Here is a 26,257-nt window from a genome sequence, read left to right on the forward strand (position 1 = left end):
ACACGTGGGATGAATTTTGAGGCACGTTATATAAAGATTTGTTACATGCGTCGTACTTTTTAGTGAATCAGTTTTAAGAAACACTTCTGCATAATATATATTTTTATGTCTAAAGTACTTGACTAACTCATCGTTCAGTTTTAAAAAGTTGCATCAAAATGCAACATTCAATTTTTATTAAAACCTTTCACACAAATTGGCAAATGAATAGCATAGTAATTGCTTAAAAATGCAACCTTGCATGCACAAACATGAACATTTTCACAGCGACCTACAAACAGCTAGTGTTATCTAAGAGTAATGTTTAATTGAAGATTAGCATACTTTCAAATTCTAAAACGGCTCCTGTGTTCACTTCTCCCAAGAGGGCTCATTTTCTCCTACTGAGTTCCCACTGTGAAATATTGATGTTTAGGAGTAAGGGACTCAAATCTTGCCAGCATGTGGGAACCCAATAAAGTCCCAAAGAGCCTGATATGTTTGCTCAGAACCTATCTCGTATGAGTAGATTATAGCAAAAGCAAAACCCGGCAAAACAAATGACTTTTTACGTATCAATCTATTTTTTGTTTTACTGTTGCTTTGCCTTTGCACCATATTTCATAACAGTTGACATAATACTCGGGTAAACTCGCAACAGAAAACAGGCAACAAAAACAAAGTCTGCAGGAGAATAAAATGTTGGCAACCATCTATGTTGCAGAACAGCCTAATGGGAAACGGCAGAAAATTATATCACCTTGTTAAAATTATTAATTCAGCCATTCACAGTAGAATCAAATCAATAAAACCTTCCAGGTACTCAAGTGGCAAATAGATAAACTAAATATGTAATTTGTACTTTGTATATTCAGCCTTCCTAGTTTAAAACCTTCCAGGTACTCAAGTGGCAAATAGATAAACTAAATATGTAATTTGTACTTTGTATATTCAGCCTTCCTAGTTTAACAAAATAAAACAGGTTAAGTAAATAATACTAGCTCTATAAAGAATATGTGGCAACCAGAAGTCGCGTTAAAGGAATATTTTCCGTACTTGACCGGACGTTTTCTTAAACAACGGGAAAATTTGAAGCTCGTCGGTCATTTGACAGGTTATAATTAACGCCCTTGACTGGTGCACATGCGCAGACATTATAGACTTTACGCAGAGAATTAATCGCAGAGGTAAGTAAAACAAACAAACAAAAAAATCCTTTCTGAATATCATCTCATGGACACTGAACTAAATGAGTCTTTCTGACGGGGAGTTGACAGCATGTTGAAGAGGCCGGACGCTTTGGAGCGTCTGGTTCAGACCAAACTTTGGTTGAAATAGTGCATTTAATTCCGGGCTCCAGTACATACAGAACAGAGAAAACTAAAGAGATGTTGTGTTAATTCAGTTATAGTCTAAACAGAGGAGCCGGCTGTTTATCTTGAGGAAATAAATAAAGGTGCCAAAGGTAATTAGACTGTAAAATGCGCAGTCCGCTGCACAACCAATACAAACGCGGTTCCGCCGCTGCGACTTTACACTACCGCGCCCAGAAAGAGAGCGGCGCTCAGGATGAGCGCAGCAGTTCCGGGGAAGCAAAACCACACGAAAAAATCCTCGTAAAAGCGTACACCGAACCACGCACAGGGCAAAAAGCTCGCAGAGTTCAATTGATCGGTTTGGATCAGACAGACCGATGAGTTAGCGCAGATTTCTCTGCAGATGCAACCAAGAGAAATTTGTGAGGCGCTGTGCGTTCAGACCCCAGCAGGTTAAGTGCTTGTAATTTAAGTGGAATTTTAATATATTGACATATAATTTAAATTTAATTTATTATAAGTTATTGGGGCCACAGTCAGTGGTTTTTGTCACTACGGAGAAAAAGTTAGATGCATTCATCTGCCTTATGCGTTTTGGGATCTGGATTCACGGTTCAACTAGGTGAATATTAACTAAACCGCATAACAATGCGGCTAAATAGCCTATGTTAATATAATTATAATTTGACAGGTAAAAATAGTACATGACCGAATCTTTAATTTAATTTAATTTTTTTAATGCTGTCAGTCAAAATGACAAGAGAACAAAAAATTCTAGCGCGACCTCTGGTGGCAACCTAGTTTTTTTTTTTCCTTTTTACATTGCACATTAAGATTTTGCCGATAAACTTTTCGAGATGAGGCTTAATCTGTGACACTGAATGTACATTTTACACATGTCTGGGATTTGCTTGATTGTAAAACGCATGTCAGTTTCCAACTATGTGGCTTATGTGGCATCGTCTGTAGATCCCTTTATTCTGCAAAGAAAGCAAATAGAGATCATTAGCCATTTTCATTTAACTTACTGGTAAATTATAATATCCTCAAAAAGTAAATTTATTTCAGTAATTCACCTCATAACTTACTCATAGTTAATATGCACAGTGTTGTGTATTTTGTAATTTTCTTACTGTTAATTCTGATGAATTTTCCTTACAGCTATTAAAAACTTAAAATTTTGTTTCTCTGAAAATGTTACTATTGCATAGGACTAATAAATCAAATATGTCTAACACAGAAACTGGCCTTCCAAAATGCCTGCCCATGAACTGTACAGCATGTGCTCTCGATTCTTGGTAGAGGGGTCATTTGCTATGAATTACTGCATTTATAACATAACTTGGGATGACTAAAGAAACCTGTAAGTTATTTACTTCACATTTTTTCAGGTTATTATCTTGGCACTGGTTTAAAAACATCTGATGTCGTCTCAGTTTGTTAACTGGCTTTAGAAAAAGAATGCATCTTGGAGACTGCCATTATCCTTGTTGTTAAGTGCAGCTATTTTTTTACCACACATTTTCCTTCTACTTAACATTATATGAATGTGCTTGAATGCAGACACACTGTGAAAAGTGGATTCTTTTGCATTTCATTTTGTCTTGCTCTCCTTGAGAAGGGGCTCAATGACTGTGCACTATCAAGTTAACATTCCTCCCTAGATACGTAACATTTTTGTGTTTATATGTTTTGTATTTTATAGCTGTGAGAAATAATCTTTAATAAATAAAAATAAACTTAAAATGTTTTCCTTCAGTTTGTTTCTGTCACTTTTAAACTTAAATTACTAAAATAAATACAATTTTGGATTGTATGCTAATTTATTGAGATGTATGTGTAAGCTTTCTACTTGTGCAAAGCATTCTGTTAAGGACTTACCTCTGACTGTGAGTTTAGTTGAACTCTCTGCTCTTCCTAAACCATTTTCTGCAACAATTTTGTATTCTCCTGTATCCTTGGTTCCCACCCTTAATATTAGCATAGAGCAGACCCCACAGGTGTTGGAGATGAAGTAGTTGGTGTTGGTATTCAGGCTGATGTTGTTGCGGAGCCATGTCACATGAGGTGTTGGATCTCCTTTTACGGCACAGCTCATGTAGCATTCATAGCCTTGTGGAGCAGTGTGCATTTTCAGTGGGACAAGGAATTTAGGAGGACATCGCAGGTCACAGGCTTTGGACTCTGGCATCTTCACAGTGAATTTTTCTGCAGAGAATCAATATAAAAAATAATTGCAATATAACTATTGACTTAAAAAATAAAGAAGCAATTCTTCACACTTTAGTTTAAAAATGCCTTTTACGACATGCTTGTTATGTGGAAAAGGGCTAAAATCTGTCTTTTTAAGTGTAATATATTTGGAGAGCTTTAGCAGTATTTGAGCAACAAAACAAAACATAAAATTGTTAAAATATTGCATTTACTTTAGGATTTGTGATGCGTAGTTGCACAGTGTTGCAACATATGCTTCTAAACCTGAAAAGCAGATTTGGTCACCTTTTTTGGCAGGAATGAGCCACTTTGCAGATTCGGATGGTTTAGAGGAGCCCATGTCATTCTTAGCATAGACTCTAAACTGGTATTCTCGACCCGGCATGATGTTGCAGGCCGTAAATTTGTTGTTGAAGATTCGATCTGCAATGGTGTTCCAAGTTCTCTTAACCGAATCTCTCTTTGTCACCATGTAGTGCAGCCTGTCATCCCGCTTCTCGTCTGGAGACGCGGACCATGAGATGGTTACTGTGCCAGGAACGTTTTCATCGAGATCCACAGGACCTGGTGGCTTTGGCTCATCTAGAGTTAAACATTTTTGTTATTCACTCTACTGAATTATACATCAAAGGAGAAAGAAGACCACTATTTTAAACTTACCTGTGACTCTAATTTCAATGCTAAATGTTTCCTGTCCTACAATGTTTTTGACAATGATGGTATAGATGCCGGTATCTGAACGTTCTGCTGAAGGAATCAAAAGCTGGGATGTACCCTCAGCATTGCTGATGGTGACCTTTTTAGACACTGGCACGCCATCCTTTAGCCAGGTTACCTCTGGCCATGGTGAAGCCTACAACACAATATGAAAACATTACTTCCAGGAGTTTATAGGTATGAATTAACTTCTGTACGTCATCTGATAAAATACCTCAAAGTTAATGGTGAATCTTGCAGAATTTCCTGCTCTCACAATCATGAAACTCTTGATTTTGGTATCTGTGAATCGTGGTCTTACTATTTAAAGAATAAAAACAATTTTGTTTTTATTAAAATTGAAAAAAGACAAACACATTTCACTGCAAAAATTCAAGATACATTTTACTTAGTTACTTATTATTATTGTCCTATGCACTACACTGACATAGACGATGATTCTGTATAACCTGTAATGGCGCTGATTATATAGTAAAGCACATCTGTAAAATCATATCATGATTCACCCCATCTTTTTTTTTCTTTTAGATATCCTGGAAATGCATTGAAATGAAAAATATCTCATATTGTTTAGGGATAAACTGCACTTAAAGCTAAATTGAACCAAATGTCTCTCTGTTCCCCCATATTGCTCAAATTATCACAAAGTTTTGTTGAAGTATCAAATGCTCAGACATGGCCTAACATAACCAAATAAGTTTTTCAATATAAGTTATGTTAAAGTATCTATTAAAAGATTAACTAAAAGAAAAAAGTTCTGCAGTTACATGCAAGCAATCTGCAATGTAGCATTTTTGTTCTAGATGGTACATCAGTTTCTATGTTTATCATTTTCAACACTACCAAGTTTAATATTAACACAGCTATTCATACTAGGTGAAATATTACAAATGAATCCATTTACAAATGGATGAAGTAAAGTTTTTCAAATCTTTATTTTGGAAAAGGCTTACAGGCTTTCGACCACTTTAGTAACCATGTGGAAATTACTGACCAACACACAGTGCAGTTTTAGCTGTCTCTGTCCTTTTAGCTTATTTGGAAGATAAGCCTTCATGATTAGACTTTTGGTTGAAATTGAATTCAATTTCTAATAATTATTGTAACTTTAATGTCCCCCCAAGTAATAGAGGAAAACTGACAGTGCATGGTTTTGCATGCTGTTTCTTTAAATGTATTTTTAGAGATTGATTTAGGTGCAAATGTTCTTACCAGGAGGCGGCATAGCGAGAATGTAATTGTCCAGCTCCTGAGGCACTCCCTCACCTCCATCATTAGTAGCAATAACTCTCACCCAGTACATGGCCATTGACTTCATGCCCTTTACCGTATATGTAGTCATGGTTATTGCATTAGAATTACATCGATCCCACTCTGTGTTTTCTGCAGGCCTGATTTCCACAAAATATCCCTTTGCTTCATCCTCCTCTCCCTTAATGTCTTTGGGCTTGTTCCAAGACAGGGACAAGTTTGTGTAGGTGGAATCTGTCACTTTCAAATCAAGCACTTTACCAGGAGGCTCTGAAACACATGATTTGGTGCCACTTTTAATGTCACACAAATATTTTATGTAGATTAACAATGACAGTTCTGTCACAACATTTGTAAACATCCACCTACTTTTAGGGTCTCTGGCAAAAACAAACTCAGATGGAGTGCTGAATTCACCAGCTCCAGAGTCATTGATTGCAGACACACGGAACTCGTACTCCATGCCCTCAACCACGTCTTTTACAGCAAATCCTTTACCTGAATAGGAACATTAATGACTACTTTTGATTAGTTTATCCTTAAAAATAACAATATACTAAGAATTAACAGAAACCGTAGATAAATTATAAAGTAACCTTTAATAATCTCATTTGGGGGATTAACTTGGCCCCAGAGGTTGCTGCCCTTCTTGCGTTTTTCCAGGTTGTATCCCAGAATGCTGGTTCCTCCAGTGTCAGCAGGAGGGGACCATGTGAGGTTGATGCAGTCCTTAAAGGCACTGGCAACCTTTGGTGCTGATGGAGGTGCAGGATATGCTGTATGCACAAAAAGCAAACATTTGTTTCAAGTTGTTTTTAAATGAGTCAGCATGCATTTGTTATAATGTTTGTTTTAATTCCTTGATTTACGTAAATGTCAGGTGTCAAATTTAAGTTTCTGTTATCATTGAGTATAACAGAAGAGATGTGAGAAGAGACAAATCTACACAATTTGAATATCTTCATGTGCAAACTAGATTTAAATTTGTTTCAATTATCAAGTTCAAGTATCAAGTTTTCCATTTTGTTTTTTGTTTCATAAATGATTACATGAAGGAATCTTTGGTGTGTGGTTTTGACTATTTGGGTAAGATTTCAAAAATTTTGGAATTTGTTAAAGCACAGGTCATTTACAATGTAAAACTATAATTTTGACACAGGGGAAATATTCATTTTACCACTATTTTCTTATTGAGTATGTCAAACTTGGTGAGGACATACATCAAAGTCAGGATGGTTACATATGTGTAATTAGCCTGGTACTAAGGCACAGAACACATCTTAGATGAACAACAATGATTGTTTCAGTTATATTGCTCTTCACTACAGATTGGTTATTTCAGGTTGCTAAAAAAAAACCTGACACCTTTAACTTGAGCTTACCTTTTGTTCCAGCCTGAATATCCTCAGTTTCCATCATTTCACTGGTTCCTATTTCAGTCTCCACTCTGATACGATAACAGTATCTCCTACCATGATCCACGTCGGAGTCTCTATACTTGGCCTCAGGACCAATTGGTCCGACCTTTTTCCAGGTGTTCCGTCCAACTTGTTGTCGTTCAAGGATGTAGTTTTGTATCTTGCATCCACCACTGTCCTTTGGGGGTCTCCACTTGAAATCAATTACAGAGGAGGAGGCTTCAACAATCTCCAGAGGTCCCATTGGAGATGTAGGTTTATCTGTCGGAATACAACATGGTACGGTAATATAGTATTTTAGTTGATCAGAATGTGTTATGCTTAAATGTTACTTTTGTCAAATACATACCAAGTACATTTAGCTGGCTTACGGCCTCTATTGTCCCAAACACATTTTTCAGTTTTATCTTGATTTCACCGCTGTCTTTCCGCTGCAGCTTCATCAGCAGCAAACGACTGGTTCCATCTGAAGTGTCAATATTTATATTGCCTTCACTTGAAAGTTCTTCACCCTCAAGGTACCATTGGACTTTTATTGGCTCCCGGCCAATGTAAGACAATTTATAAGTAGCTTTGTGTCCCTTCTTTACAGTCACAGGAGCTTTAAGTGCTTCTAGCTCCTCTTTATCAAATCGAGGGGGATCTGAAACCAAGAAAATACACAAAACCTTTTTTTAAAATTCAGTTTAAAGACTTGCATTCACACTGGTAAATTATGGAAATGTTTTTACCTTCGACAGCAATTTCAGCCTCGGTTTTTCGGCCATCGGCTTCAAATTTATATTTTCCAGCATTTTCCTCTGTGACTTTGTGGATTTTAAGCCTGTGGAAACATCCTTCCTTTGAAATTGTTAAACTCTCAGATGACTGAATCTGGAGGAAAAAATACAAACATTACAACAGTGCGTTATTGCTTCAGCGTCATCCAGGTATACTTTGCTGATAATGACTGCTTTAGGGGTCTGAACTCACCTCAGCTCCATCTTTGTACCAGATTCCTACACACTCTTCACTGCTTACTTTACACTCCAACTCTGCTGCTTCTCCAATAATGGCTTTGCAATCAGAAAGTCCAGCGTGAAAGTGAACGCCTGGGTCTGAGAAGCAAGTAAGTTAATAAATGCATGCATTTCTCTCCTTTTACGATCACGTTTTCTTAATTTTTATCTTCTTTCTAAACATGAATACAACTAAAACCAGAAAGAATATCTAATCTTTTTTTCTCACTCTCTGACATAAAACCACTCTACATATTCTCCATTTTAGGAGAGTTATGATTTTTTTTTTTTTTTTGTTGCTGCTTTCTTCAAATCCAAGAATTCTTATATCCTACCATCACTATGCATGTATATAATTTTGACCAAATCCCGAGAAAATGTGTGGGAGCAAAGTGGCTTCCAACCCTTACTAAGTTTCACCACATCTGTCAGAAAATATTTAACCCCAGTCATTCATATTAAAATTAAATCAAATCATATGCTAAGATGTCGTGTCAACTTCTGAATTTGAAGAAAGTACAAAAACTATTTTCACATTTTGCAAGTGGAAATAATTTTGGTCAACCTACATGTTCTCAATCAGGAAAAGTATGACTTCATGCCAGACAGTAATGGGGAAAAAAGTTGTTTTAAAGCAGTGTTTATGAATATCTGGATTGAACTTTATATGAATAAATGAACAGTCTTTCTTCTTCATACAGACTTTCCTGCAAAATATTACATCTCAAGTAATGTTTTAAATTCAATAGAATTTATGTATGAAGTCAGGAAAAAATAACATTTCAAAGTGTGTTTTTCCTTCATTTGATTTGAAGACATCTTCATGAACATGAAACTTAAATGGCTTATTTTCTAGAGGCTTTCTTCAGTTTGACAAGTTGAGTTCTTAAAGCTTAAAAGAAAGTCTTCTGTGCCATTCATTTTCCTCTATTCATTTTATGTTGACAGAAATACAAGCAGTTGAGAAAGGAAATCATCCTTTCAGTACTGAAAGTTCCTCCTTTTTTTTGAAGAATTTCTTATTTCTCTTATGGGAAGTCAGTCTTTAGTAAATGTACAAAAAGTAGAAAAATATATTTCTGGGCATTACCATCCTCCAAGGTCAGCTCATCTCTTTCTTGATTTTTCTGTTATGTTAAGACCTCATGTACACAGTGACTATTTCAGTTATATTGTCTTGCGCAGTGTGTCTACTTCTCTGTGTTAAAATGATTTGCCCGAGTGCACCAACTCATCCTGAATTAATATTTGAAACACCAAGCAGGAATGTTAACAGAGGCATTCAAAGCACAAAAGCTTTCAAATTGTCCACAAAAGACAAACATTGAGACAAACAAAATGATTTTGTGCTGATGTCCAACCTGCAGGTCAAAGAAACACAGTTAATGACTAATCTGTCTCTGATATTCACAGACTGACTTATAGCCAATACTCCACAAACATTACAAAACATAAATTGGAATCAGACATATTTAACATTCCTCTAAGGCACAATCATGATTTAATTAACTCTTTTGTATTTTAAGTTTAACAGCAAATTTATGGTGATAAACAGCTTTTTGCCCAGTGGTTATGAACTTATTCTGTTAACCCACATACCATATCTGTGAATTTAATCAATGCATTAAATAATTTTTGCAATGATGATACCTCCCATGCAGCAAATAATGCAGTACTCTGCAGTCTTACCGCTAACTCTCTGCTCGATCAATGGGATGTGCCGTGCACTGCCTGAACATTTGCCAGCTGTTGCTGGCTCACCTTCATCTGCACCCTCATCATCACAGCTTGCTGCTCGCCCATGCAACTCTCACCTCGGGCATATCTTCTTCCAACGTTATTGGCTTTTCATTTTAGTTGATTTCATTTTAAATAGCATCAAGTCAATATTTTTTCATTTGCTGTAGAATTAGCCTGACAAATAACATTAATAAAAAAATAAAAAAAAAAACATTAAAAATTGAAAATCAGCATAGTGAGAAGATAAATTGCAACAGAAAAAAATATAATGGAGAGCAAGGTCATGGAGAAGATCAACCATGGGATGCATTTTGTATGCTTTGTGTTAAGTTTGCTTTTATGTACCCATAAAAGCAAGTATGCATAAAAGTCCATATCTAGGTTGATTTCTACCATTTCTATTTAAATCCTGCCAATTTGTTCACAATTTTTATAAATCAAACAAGAGGTTTATAACACAATGAAGACAAACATGTTTACAGACATATAAGTACACTTATTACACAGAATACCCAAATATATCAAATACACTGCCTGGCCAAAAAAAAGTTGCTGCTTGATTTTCACAAGCTAATTTGTGAATTGGAGCTAATTGTTTCTGTAGCTGAGGAGAAAAAAGATTAATGGTATAACTTTGTTTTACTTTTTTAGATATTTCCTCTTCTGTTCTGGATCTTTTTTTTCCCCTGTCCTTTATCTTCTACCAGTAATGATAGTCAATTTTGTAAAAAATTATCATCAGCCAACATAAAACATAACAAACATTGTTTGATATACAAAACGTTTGTAATAATTTTAAAATACTTGTAAATAAAGTAGATAATTGTAGATTGGTTGATTATAGACTCATATGAAGTCAGCAATCTTTGTTGGAAAACTTTCGTAAAATATTTCTAAAACCCACCATTAAAAAAAACAGCACATTTTCTACATTTACACATTTTTTGCTGGGTCAAGATGAACCTAAAGAAAAATTTACTTTGATGGTAGTGAAAATGAAAATAATATTCACTTTATGATTTAGTTTCTTACCTATAACAGTATCAGGAACCAGTGGGCCAGCTCTTACTCGTTTTTTCCGCTCCGCTCCTTTTTCTCCTCCTTCTCCTTTCTCTCCTTCGCCTCCCACATCCCCCTTCTCTCCTTCTCCTTCCCTTCCTTTTGCTCCCACTCCTTCTCCCTCAATGTCCTCATCTGAATCTTCAAATGAATCCTCATCGCTTTCGACCTCAGAACCTTCTTCCACATCTCCACCCTCAATGCCTCCAGCCCCACCTGCAGCTCCACTCCCATCTCTCCCTCCAACTCCTGCAGCACCACCAGCAACTCCTGCAGCACCCCCTGCAGCACCACCATTAACTCCTGCAACACCACCAGCAACTCCTGCAGCACCCCCTGCACCCCCACCTGCAGCACCTCCGGCACCTCCACATGCAGCACCACCATTAACTCCTGCAGCACCAACTAGACTACCTGCTGCACCACCTCCACCTGCAGCACCAGCAGCTCCACCTGCAGCACTACCTGCACCAATACCTACAACGCCCCCTGTTGCCCCACTGGCCCCATTGGCGGCAGATCCTTCCCCAGCACCAGCTACTTTTTTCTTAGTTTTCCTAACAGCTCCATCTTTGCCTGCGGCTGCTCTCTTTGCCTTTGCTGCGGCTTTAGCCGCTGCCTTTGCTGCAGCTTTGGCCTCAGCCTCTGCCTTTTGCTTTGCTCGGGCAGCTGCAGCCGCCAATTCCTTCTCTTCTTGAGCTTTTTTGGCGAGTTGTGCTTTTTCTTCCATTTCTTTCTGATATCTTTCTTGCTGTTCCTTTGCTATTCTCAGCAGTTCTTCATCATTGCCGGCTCCAGCAATGGTGGTTTTCCGTACTGCCTTTTTGGCCTTTTTGGCTGGATCTTTCTCCACTGTAAGAAAAAATAAGTAAATAAATAAATAAACAAAATTGTGGTCTTGTAACTGTACTATCTTCATATTTGTGATATCTTCAATCGGTCAGGAGCTTATTTCCAAACATCGAAAGTGGGCAATAAAAGTTTTCTCACCCTCAATCACAAGCCAGGCATTGCAAGACTTGATTCCTGCCACAGCAGCATAAATGCCACCATCCAGAGGCAGGCAGTCTCGCACAATCAACTTATGGATGAGTTTATCTTCAGATACAATGATCTCATGCTTCTCATTATTTGTCAGCAGAGCGCTCTTGCCATACCAATTGATCTCATTCATTGGTGCAGTGAGTACACACTGAAAGAGAGCATCCTCTCGCTCTTCTGCCTTGACCTCTTGAATTTTGACGGCAAAGTCAACTTCAGGCACTGCAGAGTTTGAAGAGGGGGAGATAAAGGCCTTTCATTACTTCTATGCATTTAATTCAATGCCAACTTAGCTAAGTCTCATTAATGGACACTTTCTTTGTGTATGTTTGATTCAAACAAACATCAGTTTGACATTGAGTGAGATATTTTACATTTTAAAAGCAAATAATTTCCCAGCAGATGTTTGATTTTTATTTCATATAGGTTCAATGTCTGTTTCTGTGTTAAGCAATCAGCGACTATGTTTCTGTCTGTTAATGGCCATATCTTTGTATGTTTAGCCCAGTTGCTTGGAAAAGCAATAAAGGAGACATTGCTGCCACCAAATTTTACTTTGGCTTTCATCTTGGATATTTTACCACTGGCTAAGAGTTTATATATTTAGCAGTGTTCCTGTCCTATATGTAGTCACTAGAAAATTTACTGCTCTCAATAACTTTTTATGTTTTTTTCTTTCACAAAGCAGATATTCTTGAGCAGTTCTGTTTGTCGGATGACATTTCTTCTAAACTATCACTATATAATCATAGAAAAAAGTGGCACAAATCTCACCTTGTTTTGCGAGTACATCTTAAAGTTTGAATTATGTTGTGAATTGTAAAAAAAAAAGGAACAAACACAAATATTTCAAGTTGCCTTAAACCTAATCTGCTCTTACCTTTAAAATCTGTGGAAAATACATTGACTCCCTCAACATCCACAGAGTAGAGCCCCGCATCATTCTTACTTAGATTTTTGATTGTGAACACATATTTTTTGCCAACTTGTTTTAAATTATGCTTTATTCCTTCTCCGTCTTCCTTTGAGAATGGCACCATGACACCATCCTGCAGAAATGTTCAATTATATGATAGTTTATGCTTATCAAAATTCTTCAAAATAAACAAGGATTGTCCGTGTGCTTCACCTTGTACAGAAATATTTTGCTGCCAGAATCTAAGAGGTCCATATCCAACTCAATTGTTGCACAGTCATCATCTTTGACCTCCACAGGTTTGAGCGTCCTGATATGTGAGATGAACTATAGCAAAAATAAGCAGGTGAACGTAAATCATGAAAATAATTAGAAAAAAATAAATCATTCAAGAGTACTTTTTTGCTTTTGGGCAATATCATAACTCATCCAAAACAAGAAACAGCAGGAACTGTACCTGTGCAATCTCCTCTTCATGCTCTTTTTTCATTTCAGTAAGTTTCTTCAACATGCCACGGAAATCTGTGATGCCATACTCTACACAGATTTGCTCGTAATCTTTCTTTTCTGCACTGAGCAGGATTTCCCAGACCTTTTCGTTGGCATCCATTGTCTTTTCCTCACGTGTTCCATCAGGATTACTGCAAAGTGACACATTTGTTGTGTGGAGATCGACTAAAGTATTAGTTCTTATAGTTGAAAAGGTACTAGGCAACCATAAAAGATATTACATTTTACTGACCGTGTTTTGAGTTTTTTTCTGAACTCCGTTGCATCTAGGGAAAGTGCGGGATAGTTTATGTAAACAGACATTTTCTTTTCACAATTCACTGACTCAAAACAAAACAAAAAAAATGTATGGGATGTCTTTCTGTCTTTGTGGAAACGTAACTGTTTTCCTGAACTAGTTAAACATAATTATAGATTGCTAAATTAAAGTGTCTAGACAAAGTAAAAAGTAGAAAAAAAGTTTTCACATTTATTTTACGTTTGTAAGAGATGCCAGTAAATGTGGAACTAATTATAAAAAGAAAAACGTATTTAATATTTTTTAAAGCAGAATTGTCACTGAATAAAATTACCCAAGTAATTACAGTGATAAAATTATTATTTTGTCAAAATAATTTCATTTCAATTTCATTGCAGTAATATACTGCTGCAATGAAATCTTATTTTAGCCTAAGGCTTTTTCAAAGTCTGGAATGCATTGTTTAGTATATCAGCATACTAACAAAATCAAATGAAAGGAGAGTTATGATTTTATATGCGTAAAGACTAGTTGTGTAAGGTTTACCTTCTCCTTGAGTCTTTTGAAGTTCCTTGGTCTTAGAGAATCCCACTGTGAACAAACAATACAAAACTTTAATTTCTGCTTCACAATGTGTCCGCATGATCTAAAGATACCTTTAGCAGAATAAAACAACTTCAGTTTTACACAGTTAATCATACCCTCAATAACATTCAGAATAACGGTGCAAACAGCCCTCCCATATTCATTGGCTGCATAACACTTGTAGGTGTCAGTATCTTCTGGAGCTACCTTAGGGAACTAGTACAAGGGTAAATAGAGGACACATCAGTTTATTTTTTTTAGTCATACTGTCAATGTTTCATTGTTACCTATTAAAGTTTTATATTTATTGTCGATGACAGCAATTTGTATTTTTTGCTGTATTAAAACTTACCTCGAGGGTATGTTCATTTGTTGCCGGATCATATTTTTGTTGACACACATCAGGGTGAAAAATGATTTCTCCATTTGCTCTGCTCCATGTTACAGTAGGTGTTGGATCTCCCACCACAATGGCTTTAAAGTATGCAAATTTGCCTGCAACATAGCACTCTTAGTCAAATTAAAAAGAAACGAACAAAAACAACCTTCAAAATAAATTGGCCATGAACCAAAATTAAGACATATTATTCTTAAATGAGTAAATATAGATAATGTTTTAATGGAACAATTTAGGATTTTTTTAAAATGTATTTATTTATTTACAAAAATTAATTAGATAATGGTTTGTTTAGACTGGCTGACATCAGATTCAGTCTCTAACAAAAATATGTGCATTTATGGATATAGTGGTAGTTAAGTAAATATTTAATATAATTGTGAAACACATTGTTCCTGGAACATGATCATATTTCAGCACAAGGTTCTTGTTTACATGGAATACTTTCTGTAATGTTTAGAATGTTGGTGACTGAGTAATGTTTAGAATGTTGGTGACTGAGTAATGTTTAGAGATGTTGGTGAAGCTCTCTTAGAGACCTAAGTGAGGGTAACCATAATGATCTCTTAAAATGTAATTGGAGAGGACATCAAAATATTGTCAAAGGGAAAATAAGAAATCACAGCTTTGTTAAAATTCTAATTGGCTTTTGAAGTATTGATTGTGACATTTCAAATATTGGTTCATGAAAATCAGTGATGAAATTCTTATTACGTATTGCAAATATCTTATCAGAGTTGATAAATCCATCTCACATTTTTCTCTCTTTATAGTTCTTCCTTTACTCTTTACATGCAACCATTTATTATCGTGAATATCGTTTTCTGTTTTAGAAGTGGGGCTATATATTTGCAATACATTACCTTGTGGTTGTTTATATTGTCCTACTGCATTGATTTTTCAGCTGTTAATTGTGGCAAGGTTGCAGTTTGACCAAAAAAAAAACTGTCTAAAATTCCTAGTTCTTGCAGGGAACAGACATGTGCAAGTGTTTTGAGGTTTTTTAAAGAAGTGTATTGGTTCTTAAACCTGGACTTTCAAGCCTTTGAGCTCAGATTACCTGTCCCCAACCATTCTGCTCCTTTCCAGGTAATCTGAAAACACAGTTCATATTTGCAGACAGAAAAATCTTACCCTCTTGGATAGTAAGGGCTATGGGTTTTCGTGTGAAATCTGGAGTTGTTTTTCCTTCAGGAAGTTCCTCCATAAACTGTGTAATCATGACACCAGGCACTTTTGATTTCTTCTTGATGCCTAAATGAACCAATTAAGTACCAATTAATAAGCTTACAAGCAGAATGTTGCAAAACCAAGTACAAGTGCAAAAATTAAGCAGAAATTCATTTAAATGTGTATTTTAATCATTGAAATAGTTATTTTTTCTGCTTCATCAGGTACATATCATAACATAAAAAAGACAGTTGGATAGCACTGAAACTGATTTCATAATGAAAACAAAACAAAAATTAACAGGATGTATGATTGTCGTTTTAAAGCCCACTCACACCAGGCTCTGACTGCTGTGTGGTCTGAAGAGCTCCACAAGAGTCCAAACATCTATGGATTGCAGAAAATTTTTAAAACCTTCGTTTAGTTTGAAGTTAGTCAGAATGCGACTATAATATCTGTCCTGATCAGATTTATTTATTTTTGTCTTCTGCTTTTCTGGTCATCCTACCACAGTTCATGAGAATCACATCTCTAGGAAAAATGGTTCTTGTCACAAACTGTCCAATTTTCCTGCAAACATCGGAGGTTTCTGGATCTCCACTGCCACTTTCAACCTTACTGTAAACACATGTAGTGTTTTCAGCATGTTAAAAGCAGTCTATACAGACTGCTGTGCACTAATAAACGTACCATCTGGAGCACATTTTGCAATCTGCTACAAGACTCCATTAGGATACTTGTGAATCAGTCAAGCCAAGCCGCTAAAGCCTTAGGTTGTGATTTGAGACCCACTGTGAGTGTTGTAAAATTAGACTGTAAAACTGCAAAATGATGCATTTAAAGTGCAGCCTGAAAAACTCAAATCTTTTTTCAGTCATTCAATAATCACAGCCTGGGGAGAATTTAGAGGTGTGTAATCCTCTCCCTAACTGGGTGTCCTTCTCCAGCAATGAACCAAACACTTACTAATTTATTTGTCCAAGGGGGTTTGAGCACACTGCTATAGAATTGACAAAGAAAACATGAATTGTTCACTACTAGCTGCCTGCTTATGTCCTTTTGACTGAAGCCAGAGCAGTGGCTTAATGCACTGCACATAACAGCCATACTAAGGAGAGAATTATAGAAGCCTTAGCATGAGGTCAGCATGGCCAGTCCAGCTTCAACTTCTCAGAGTAATAAGCCTGCTCCACTGCTCCACTGCTCCACTGCTACTGGTGCCATTATACTCCCCCATGCCTCTTCAAGGACTTCTATGCTGGCATTAGAATTAGAAACCACAACAACTTATTTCTTTACATAAGTTGTGTCAAAGTTCAAAACAGTCAGGGAACTCTCATGTGAATAATGAGAAGCTTGCTGCGCTTTTAATATTTAACAGATGAACTCTCCTAGACCCCACAAGGTTTTTATGCCATTGTGCAGTTTTAATCTGGTGCGAGAGGGCCCTAGATATCAGGCATGTATGTTTACCCAAAAAGAGTGTGATCCTATTGGGAAAATGCCACTAAAACGGAACAAACTGTGACCCAAACATGCTGTTATACAAACCCACAAAAGATTTTCACTACATTTTGTTCCATTTTACTAACCTAACTGATTTATTTTTAGCCAACTCAGTTGTGAAGGGAATGGATATTTGGTAAGTTGCCATTGTTTGACCCAGCCAATATTTATTTTATTTTTTATCTTGCTCTCCTGGTTTTTACCAATCCAAAAACTATTCTCACTGGGATAAAATATAACTTGTTCAATTTCCATTCCCACCTACTTTGCTTCTTTTTGCATTCGCTTTACCCTGACCTCTTACCAACACATGTAGCGCTGAGCAGAGTTAATGGAAAATGCTTACTATGAAAGAGCAAGATAAATTGTTAAATCTTTCTTTTTTTCCAACAGGGGCATAATCTATATTCATACTTGGGTTAACATAGAGGTAGTTTTTAAATAAGAACTACCTCTGTTTCACATCATTCACAGCTCATGCATGAACTAGAATATATTTAAAGAATTTTTCAACTGTTTTTCTTTTCCCCCTGAAATGTATAATGAATTACATGGTCTTGAAACTGCAAATGTAATATGCTATTAATGTGTATTTAAAATTGTCCAACTCTCCCTTGCTCAGTGGTATGAGAAAAGGGGTCGCTTTCCCAAATTTACCTAAAGAGAAAAAAAAACAAAGCCAAATCTTTAATAAGAGTTAGTCTTTGTGAAATGTGTCTGCCACCAAGGTCCTGCTTCAGGAAACAGAACTTATTAAAAATGTTTAAATCTTTAACCCTGAGTTCAGGACAAACTTAATAAACCTTTGGTTTTTGCTTTACCTCACCTCCTATTGTCTTTTCATTTCTTCATCCAAACAGTGGATGTCAAGATGCAAAACGAAGTGCATTTTTGTGCCGAAGCTTTGTCTGGAGAAAAATGTGATTTATTTATTTATTTTTTGCTGTTGTTTTATTGTCTCCAGAGACAAACATACATCATATATAAATTGGGGATAATCCTATTTTGATACCAATATTTCTAAATTTATCTGTAATCTGTTTACAAAGAAAACAAGCTTCCAAGGCACATCTGGTTTTAAAACCAATAAGATGAAAACTATGTAAAAGGAGAGATCATATTTATCCTATTAGCTTCTCTCTATTAGGTCCCTATTAAATTCAGAATATAATTTAAACATCTTTTTGTACATCAAATATTTGATTGTTCCATATGTTAGTAATGGTGTACTTGGCTTTCAAATTGCAGGTTTATGGAACATTTGCACTTGACTCACCCTGCAGTTCCAAAAAGCGACAGATGGAGCAGGAAGATAATAAAAGCTAAAAATGGGAAAAGTTGCTCTAAGGAAATAGAGCAAAATCAGAGATCTGGAAAAAATTTAAACTGGTAACATTTTAAAATGATATGTTGAAGTACTTTGGGCACTGTCTTCTAGTTAAAATTAATTAGTTGGGTTGGATCAGACTCTGACACAATGCTTATGGGGTCCAGCTGGGTTGGGTTGTATTTTTAGGCCCGATTTAAACTCAAAATGTTTTTATTTTTTATCAAATCTCTAACAAAGTCCTGAAAGCTGTGATAATGCTGTGGCTAAATATATAAGAGTGCATTGTGTATAAGAGTAAAATTGATTTTCAAATGGTATTTTCCACTTTTCAGATTTTTATTAGAAATCATTTGTAAAAATCATGTGCTCATCCATATAAAATATATAAAGGTTGGAAACTGTGACAACATTCAAGAAGTATCAGTTATTTTACAAGGCTTATACATGTCAGGGGTGTCCTTTAAGCTGCTTATCATAAGCCTTCAATGTAGGGGTAAAAAAATGACTACACATTTTGTAGTTTTTGCATCCGAGCAACTCCATGACAGCTATGTCAGAAAACATAAAAAGGTCAAATGTCTCAGGAGTATTTATTTATTTTTTTTAAGTTTGCTCTTTTTTATAGTTTCTCTGAGAAACAACAATCATTTATAATTAACCTTCCTTGTGGGTAAACAATCCAGAATTTGACTTATTTTGAGCTTAATGACAATAACATTAGCTTATTGCATTAGTCACTTTCTCTGGATTGTCATGTTATGTGATGTTTCCTGCAATATAGTTTCCTGTGTTGAGCTTGAAGGTCACCTTTGTATAGGACAGATCTGGATTCAAGGTTGTCAGTAAAAAGTGGCATTTTCCCGTCGACTCTCAAGCTAAAGTAGAGACATCACAATCATTCAGAGCGCCTACTTGTCACAGCTTGTCACAAGTTTTCACATGGTATGAAGGTTGTCACAATGAAATGCATCCATTGTGCCACAGAAAGGTTTGTCATCCATTTTTGGAAAGCACCTTTCAAGGTTGAGGACAGAGATGATAAGGATAATGAAGATGTAATTTTTCATGCAACAAAACCCAGCATGGCATCATGCGTGCAGAAAATTATTCATTTGTATTTTGATTATCTTTTTTTCTTGCATACCTTTGTCGTCCTGGTGTACTCCCTCAGAACCGTCGATTTAACACGCAACATGACAGAAGGAAAAGGCACAGGACAGGTAAATATAAATCCTGACAGAAGAACCAACCAGGTTGGAACTTTGACAGGATTAAGAACACAGAAGAAACACAAGGGACCACATAATACATACAGTTTGTAACCCAAGGTTGGGTGGACAAATACAACACAGAACATCTGCAGATCAAATATGCAGAGACTGACAACACAACAAAAACTATTAGTGATAGACAAAAGATGATGCAGCATGTTATCATATGGCGTGTAAGAGTTGTGCCGTGCAACTGTTAAGACTCAACACAGAGCTTTCTTACATATTTCCATATTGCAGACTTCTCAGGATGATTTCTGCTTGGTGCTTGAGATTAATTCAGGTAATACTTGGAGAAAAGCAGGTTGTAAGAAAATCCATTTTAGAAAGATAATGTTTCAATTCTGTGACTATTTGAAAGCATCCCTAATGTGCTGCATTGCCTCCCATGTTGCCATCAGGTCATGTGTTGGACGTTCAGTAATTTCTTTACCACATCAGGAACAGAGAGGTTTCCTGTGATGATTTTCTTTGGTGGTTACAGCTTGGTTTAATTCAATCTTCTTTCACTAAATTTTTGTGATTCTGTTCTGGAGAAAAGCACCATAACCAGAATGCAGTTCTCACCGGTGTAACTTGATAGTTGTTTCTTGTCTTTGTGATGCAGGAATTGGGTGATCTCATCATCGTTTCTGTCCGTATCTTCTTTGGTGAGATATCTTGGCATTAAAGGCTAAAGAGCACATAAGTTGTCACTGACGGTTGGAGTTCCTCCACTTGATTTTATTTCCTCTGCAATTATTAGCTGTTCACGGCATTAACCAAAAATGTTGGATTCCACATCTTCAAAGATCTTTCGAGATTAGACAATGTTGGTACTGTCTTCTTTGTCGTTGCTGTTTTGTTGGGTATGTCTACGTCTTGTTCATATTTGATACTTGGTTGCAATCTTAAATGACTATGAAGTTTACTTGTAAAGTGTAGTTAAGTTGAATCATGTTGATCTCTGGATTAAAAGAAAATGTAGGGAGAGGCAGCTGTAATACCAACCTTACTGACTTTTGCACTTACCTGCCTGCCCAGTGGCAGTTTCATCAGCCACCTTTGTCTTCTTCAACATCTTTATTTCCTCTTCAGATCAGCAGATTCAGGGGACTCTGAACAAAAGACAGAGAGATAAAACAAAAACCCTTAGCACCTCATACATACATATCTCATATTTTCCCCAGACTTTGAGGAGACAGCCTTAACTTAGAGATGGCTTATAGCTTATTATTAATGAATTCTCTTTGAAAATATAAGGACAGACCACTCAAAGATTCTTACAGAAATATCTGCCATTTCTGGAACATTTTTTTTTACTTCAAATTCAAAAGGCTTTTTGGTTATACCACTCCTGCCCACTGATTGCAGTTACCTAAACCTGGCAGTAAGAGGCAGCAGCTGGTGTTATTTACAGTAACTGTTGGTCATAACATGATCTGAGTTCCTGTCTCATGAGGTCTTCACAGACAGCTGTAAATTAAGCACAGATTTTAGTGACGCCTTAAAGATGCATGAAAAAGAATTGAATATTTAAAACTACATAAAGTGGCAGTGTTTGGGCATTTGAAATGAATTTCCATATCTTTAGAATGAAAACTCTACAAGAGAAGCTACTTTCAGGTATAAAAGACAACATTTGCTGGTACAACGCCCTGGGAAATGTGTACAACTTGGCAAAGCTCTGCATACTGAAGCAACAAAGTCATCTGTAGCTGACTAAAAGGGTCATACTTTCCATCACATGAATTTTGACAAAAGCTATCAGTGTGGTTCTTTTTATCCTGGGAATTGAGGCTTGGATTAGCTTTATATGATGTATACAAGTGTTAATTTGTAAACTTTTTTTAATACTAATGATAGGTAGCTATCTGGGCAGTAAGGATTACAATAGGAATGCCTCTCTAAACACCTATTCTTTTTATGTTTGGAACAACACCATATTAATTGGTTTGGAATTTGCACTCTATCCATTTTAGTCTCATCTGTCCAGATTGAAGTATATTTTTTCATCTTTTCATGTTCTTTTGCTGTATAATTACCATGTTGTTAAATAAAAATGCAGGGAAACTCATAATGTATAACATCCAAAAATACATATAAGCAAGAGATACAGGGTCTTGCTGTATCTCTTCTAACCATCTCTTTGGTCATGGATTGTTGTATAAAGGCCTGACAAACTGCCTATGCTGTGCTGTGACGTTTTTCAGTGACAGTCCTTTTGATGCATAGATGAACAAATGGTAGATATGAGTGCTGGTGTTGAATTTAAATTTTTAGGAACTCTGTTTTAGTTCCTCTCTGTTGCTATGTAAACTTCTTTCACATCAGCAGATTACACACACAAGACTATATGTTGAATCTAATCTTAACATTACCTACTTAGCCCCAAATAATTTTCACCCATGACAGATTTAAGTATATGTTTTAATTGAAAATAACTTTCAACTGAAAAGTCTGTTTCTGATAGAAAATGAGACAGACATCTTTGAAAGGAAAAGAAGACAATGTGAAATGAAATTTATTTGATTTTAATTGCAAAACATCTGCTCAAAAACTTGCAATTTTTACTTGCCAGTAGTGAAAACATCATTTCTGATATTACAGCAATCAAATACCTCTTGTACAGCTGAATATCATTTCACACGTTTCCACTTGCATTTGACTATTTTTTTTTATTAGGTCCAATTCTTTGATATTGGAACGCTTCCTTCCCATCACTCTTAACATTTCTCTTATCTACTCTGCAGATTCTATTTCAGATGTCAAAACATTCATATTGCTGCTATTTAGAAAAACATTTTGGTTATCTTAAAAAATCACTTTAAAGCTAAATTTGGCAGGAGTAAGAATTATGGCCTTACCTGTATCATTGTTTTTGCCACTCAATTCTACTTGCTATATTTTACTTGCGGAATCATATTTACTTGCGAATTCTGTTCACACAAACAAGGAATTTAGCTACAGTTCCGTTGCTCTCAATAAAGACTTTTTATATATAAACATACAAAAAAAGAAAATTAGAAATACATTCTTTTTTTTTCCTGTTTTGTTTGTTAAAGCTTCTACCTTTGTCTTCTGTTAAAGATGTCAAAAGTAGCTCACTTAGAAACATTGGTTTATCTGTGACTCTGCAATGATTGCTAATCGACTCATGTGACGCTTCGATGCTACGTAATTCACTGCCGTGCAAGTTGACCTATCGACTCTCTCTGGTTGGGCTCGGATTTAAGGTAGTTGGATTTCCAGAAGTGATGAATAACTTTATTTTTTAGAATTTTCAGTATTTATAATTTATCAGAACATTTTATTCTTCTAGCAGTCTTTCTATAAAGAAAGTCAGCCTTTTTGTAATTTTATTTAATTTGTTTTAGCAGATATGTAGCATATGTTTTTAATATCCATGCTTTTGAATTTGTACTCTAAAGTGAGGAGTTCTTGCAGCAACATTGTATTATAAACCACATATGTAAGACCAAAGCAGTCTGTTGGTGAAGATTTGCTGGCATGAGGTTCTGTGTAATGAAAGATATCCCACCCTCATGTTCTCTAGTTTTTTTGTTTTAGCTCATTACACGTAGGGTGCGATGTTTGGCTTTTGCACTCCGTTTTAATGAATTCTGACTTCTGGAGGAGGGGTACTGATGACAAAATAGTTCTGAATCCACCCTGAACAACACTCTGTGATTTGTGCTGCAGGCTACATTTCAGCAGAAACTTCTTTGGCTTTGACAGTGGAAAATAAAAATGCATGCCTAATAATCCCATTATGTATATCCAGTATACAGAGAGGCAGGTTGTCATTGATGGTAACCTGAAAAGTTGTTCGGATTAAGGTAAGAGACAGGCTTTTGGAAATGTTCAACCTCTGAAAAGAAAAAAGAAACTATATATTTCAGCCAGGGTGTCTGCTGCAGTTTACTTTAAATGCTGAAAATCTCAGAGCAGGATGTTACATCGAACCACTCCTTAGTTGATATAATAGCTCAGGTATAATATACAGGAATAATTCATCACCTTAAGAGCATGAAGTGATATATATGTCTTTCTGTCTGTCTATGACAAATGTGACCCCTTTCTTTCTGTGTTCAATCCTCTCCTAAGCGAAGGCATTAAAGATGTTGCTTCAACTAATTGTGTTTGTTGTGCATCCCATAGATTTTACCACTAACTCAGAGCTTTTTAGAATTTTTCCTCTCTTAAACAAAGGAAGTGTTTCCTTTTTCTTGAGTTTCCCTCTGTCTTCTTAAATCTCTAGTCGATTGTGACTTAGAGCTGTTCACACTGAACCAGGTTCTGCAGTAGTTTTTTTCCTTTTAAAAGTAAGTCTTCTTTTCCATGTTCACAACATTCATGCACATTATGAGTAATTTCTGCAAAGTTAATAACTGAATGCTTTAAAGTAAGTAACTCAGTTCAGTTGGGTGGGTTCCCTGGGAAACCTATAACCAATTAGCATGATAAACTGAACTTGAGGAACTGTTTTATTACTAGAATTGAATTGGTGTGTATGTAATTGACTTTGAATGTGCCTCTGTAGTTTGATGGAAAGTGTTAAATATTTCTGTATATTGATGTATTTGTTTGCCTTCTGCCATTCGTTATCAATTTTCATTGCATAAATAAATAAATTGAAATGAACTGAAATTTGAATCAGTTTTGACTGTAAAGCCGACACCAAGCAATATTGGACTGGCATTTGATTTACTGTGGGCATGTTCAAAACTTTACTAGTGCACTTTAGTAGCATGTGTTTTAAAGTAAACACAAGTCTAAAAACATTAATATGTACACAAATATCATTGGGTAATGTTCTTAATACAGTATTTTACTACCCTTATAACTTGCCTTCGGCTATCCTTTACCAATTCCTGTAAAAAGAACAAACAACATCTTAAAAGAAAAGTTTTCTGAAAAGTCTCTGAAGTCATCGCACAACACAAAGTCAGAACATACTTAATATAATAGCAGTACGTGACATCCAGCTTCCACCCACTTCAGCTGACTGCACCACTGACCACATACACTGAAAATGGCATCCAGTAGCTTCTCAAATGTCGCTCCCAGCTTTTTTTCCCCAACATGTCAGTGATCGCAGAAGAGTGAACAAGACAGAAAGTGGCTTGAGCAATGTAACTCACAAAACTCAGCTTAATGGCAAGACCTTTGGTGACAAATGAGCTCTAATGGTGCTACATAAACCTCCCTTTGGATTTGCTCATGTGTTCAAAAATAGCATGATGTCAAATTGAAAAAAAAAAAAGCTTTCTCCCTTTCAGAATTTTTTATTTGCTTTATTTAATTGCATTGAAGACATGTATGTTTCTATCAACGATCTTGATATGCATACATTTTAAGGTGTACCACCTAAAGACGCATGGAGAAGACGACATGAACCACAGCCCTGAAGATTCTTCAACGTCAAAAGAAATTGATCACTTGCCAAACTACAGTCCACTTCTTGCTCCCCTGTGCCTAAAGCTCAGGTTACTATTGAATTGATATCTTCATCTAAACTTAGTTGTCATCCAACAGCTTCACATCTCTGACCATATTTCACTGATACAACCTCTTTAAAAATTTGAAATTTAAGCTCAGTAACCAGCATAAGGAAATTTCAAGCATCAGAAGCAAATATGCAACATTTAATGTACAGCCTAATGAATAACGTTTTGAAATACTTTGCACTGTAAAGTATTTTACAGTGCAAATGCCAGGTGTGCAAGGTACTGAGTTTAAAATGGCAAGCTTTATTCTTGGACAAGGATAACACTCCTGTTTTTTTCTACAGTTCCACTGCAACTGCCTAGACTAGTGCACTTATCTTTTCTATCCCATCATCATTCAACATGAAGCATTAATCTGGATATTAGCATGTGGAAACATGCAAAAATATATATCTTTTTTACCCCCCTGCTCTGTAAAATTTCTGATCAAGCCTTCATTTTGTGGACCACCTACCTGTTCCCTTCTCTTTCAGTCAGCACTCTGGTCACACTGTGCCTTCCCCTATTTTTTTTTAACTGTAACAGATCCTTCCTGCAGCTTTCAAAGCAGTGCTTGATGCTTTACTTCAGCTCAGACCCAGTGACTGCCAAAAGCCATTTAGGCTTTTTTCATGTCAGTGATGACTCCAGAGGCATTAGAGGTCAAGTGGGCGGTGAAGCAGGGTGGGTTAAATACTTCGTAAAGGTTTTTTTGTACTTTAGTCTGGATATGCAAGTTTGGCTCTAGTTTGGATGTGAAAAAATGCCCTGCAGCTTAGAAACCATGAATGTTTAAGGCGTGGCATCCTTAACTTGTTATTCTCTTATTAGAGGTCCAATGCTGAACTGCAGACGTTTTTTTTGGATAAGTCTCTAAGTGCACAAACAGAAACATCTGTGCAGTTTTCTGTGTGCTGTCTCATGCATTTATAATTTCACAGACTGATTTAGACATTCACCTCCAGTAATTGATTCTTGATGACTTGAATATAGCAATTACTTTCCCGACAACTTTAATTAACAAAATAAGCTGTCTTGAAATGGCTGGTATTGATTTGAAAAACTGGGGTGGAAATAATGACAATAATGCCAATTGGATGAAGGTTAATACTTAGGCAAACTATCATCTCTGA

At 36.1% G+C, this 26,257-nt stretch overlaps 1 protein-coding gene across 8 annotated transcripts; it reads right to left on the reverse strand.

The window, feature by feature from the left end:
- Positions 1-133: 133 nt before the first annotated feature.
- On the reverse strand, positions 134-25,733 carry LOC114135722 (immunoglobulin-like and fibronectin type III domain-containing protein 1). Of its 8 annotated transcripts, none has more exons than XM_028003258.1 (26): positions 25,600-25,733; positions 20,668-20,753; positions 15,514-15,633; positions 14,335-14,477; positions 14,099-14,198; positions 13,944-13,988; positions 13,392-13,434; positions 13,107-13,290; positions 12,863-12,976; positions 12,614-12,782; positions 11,683-11,955; positions 11,008-11,544; positions 10,666-10,974; positions 7,868-7,992; positions 7,627-7,768; positions 7,245-7,538; positions 6,860-7,156; positions 6,074-6,253; positions 5,847-5,975; positions 5,439-5,747; positions 4,441-4,526; positions 4,170-4,362; positions 3,795-4,091; positions 3,177-3,503; positions 872-2,275; positions 134-791 (listed from the first exon to the last, which is right to left on the reverse strand). In XM_028003258.1, the coding sequence occupies exons 2-25, from the start codon at positions 20,714-20,716 to the stop codon at positions 2,271-2,273; spliced, it is 4,470 nt and encodes a 1,489-aa protein (XP_027859059.1). In that variant the 5' UTR covers positions 20,717-20,753; positions 25,600-25,733; the 3' UTR covers positions 134-791; positions 872-2,270. The 8 variants fall into 8 exon arrangements, with proteins under 8 accessions (XP_027859059.1, XP_027859056.1, XP_027859055.1 ...); XM_028003255.1 differs by adding an exon at positions 24,487-24,509 and having other exon boundaries at positions 10,666-11,544; XM_028003254.1 differs by lacking the exon at positions 25,600-25,733 and adding exons at positions 24,487-24,509; positions 24,595-24,715 and having other exon boundaries at positions 10,666-11,544.
- Between the last annotated feature and the right edge of the window lie 524 nt (positions 25,734-26,257).

Source organism: Xiphophorus couchianus, chromosome 20, assembly GCF_001444195.1.
Source record: "Xiphophorus couchianus chromosome 20, X_couchianus-1.0, whole genome shotgun sequence".
In the NCBI taxonomy this organism is placed as follows: domain Eukaryota; kingdom Metazoa; phylum Chordata; class Actinopteri; order Cyprinodontiformes; family Poeciliidae; genus Xiphophorus; species Xiphophorus couchianus.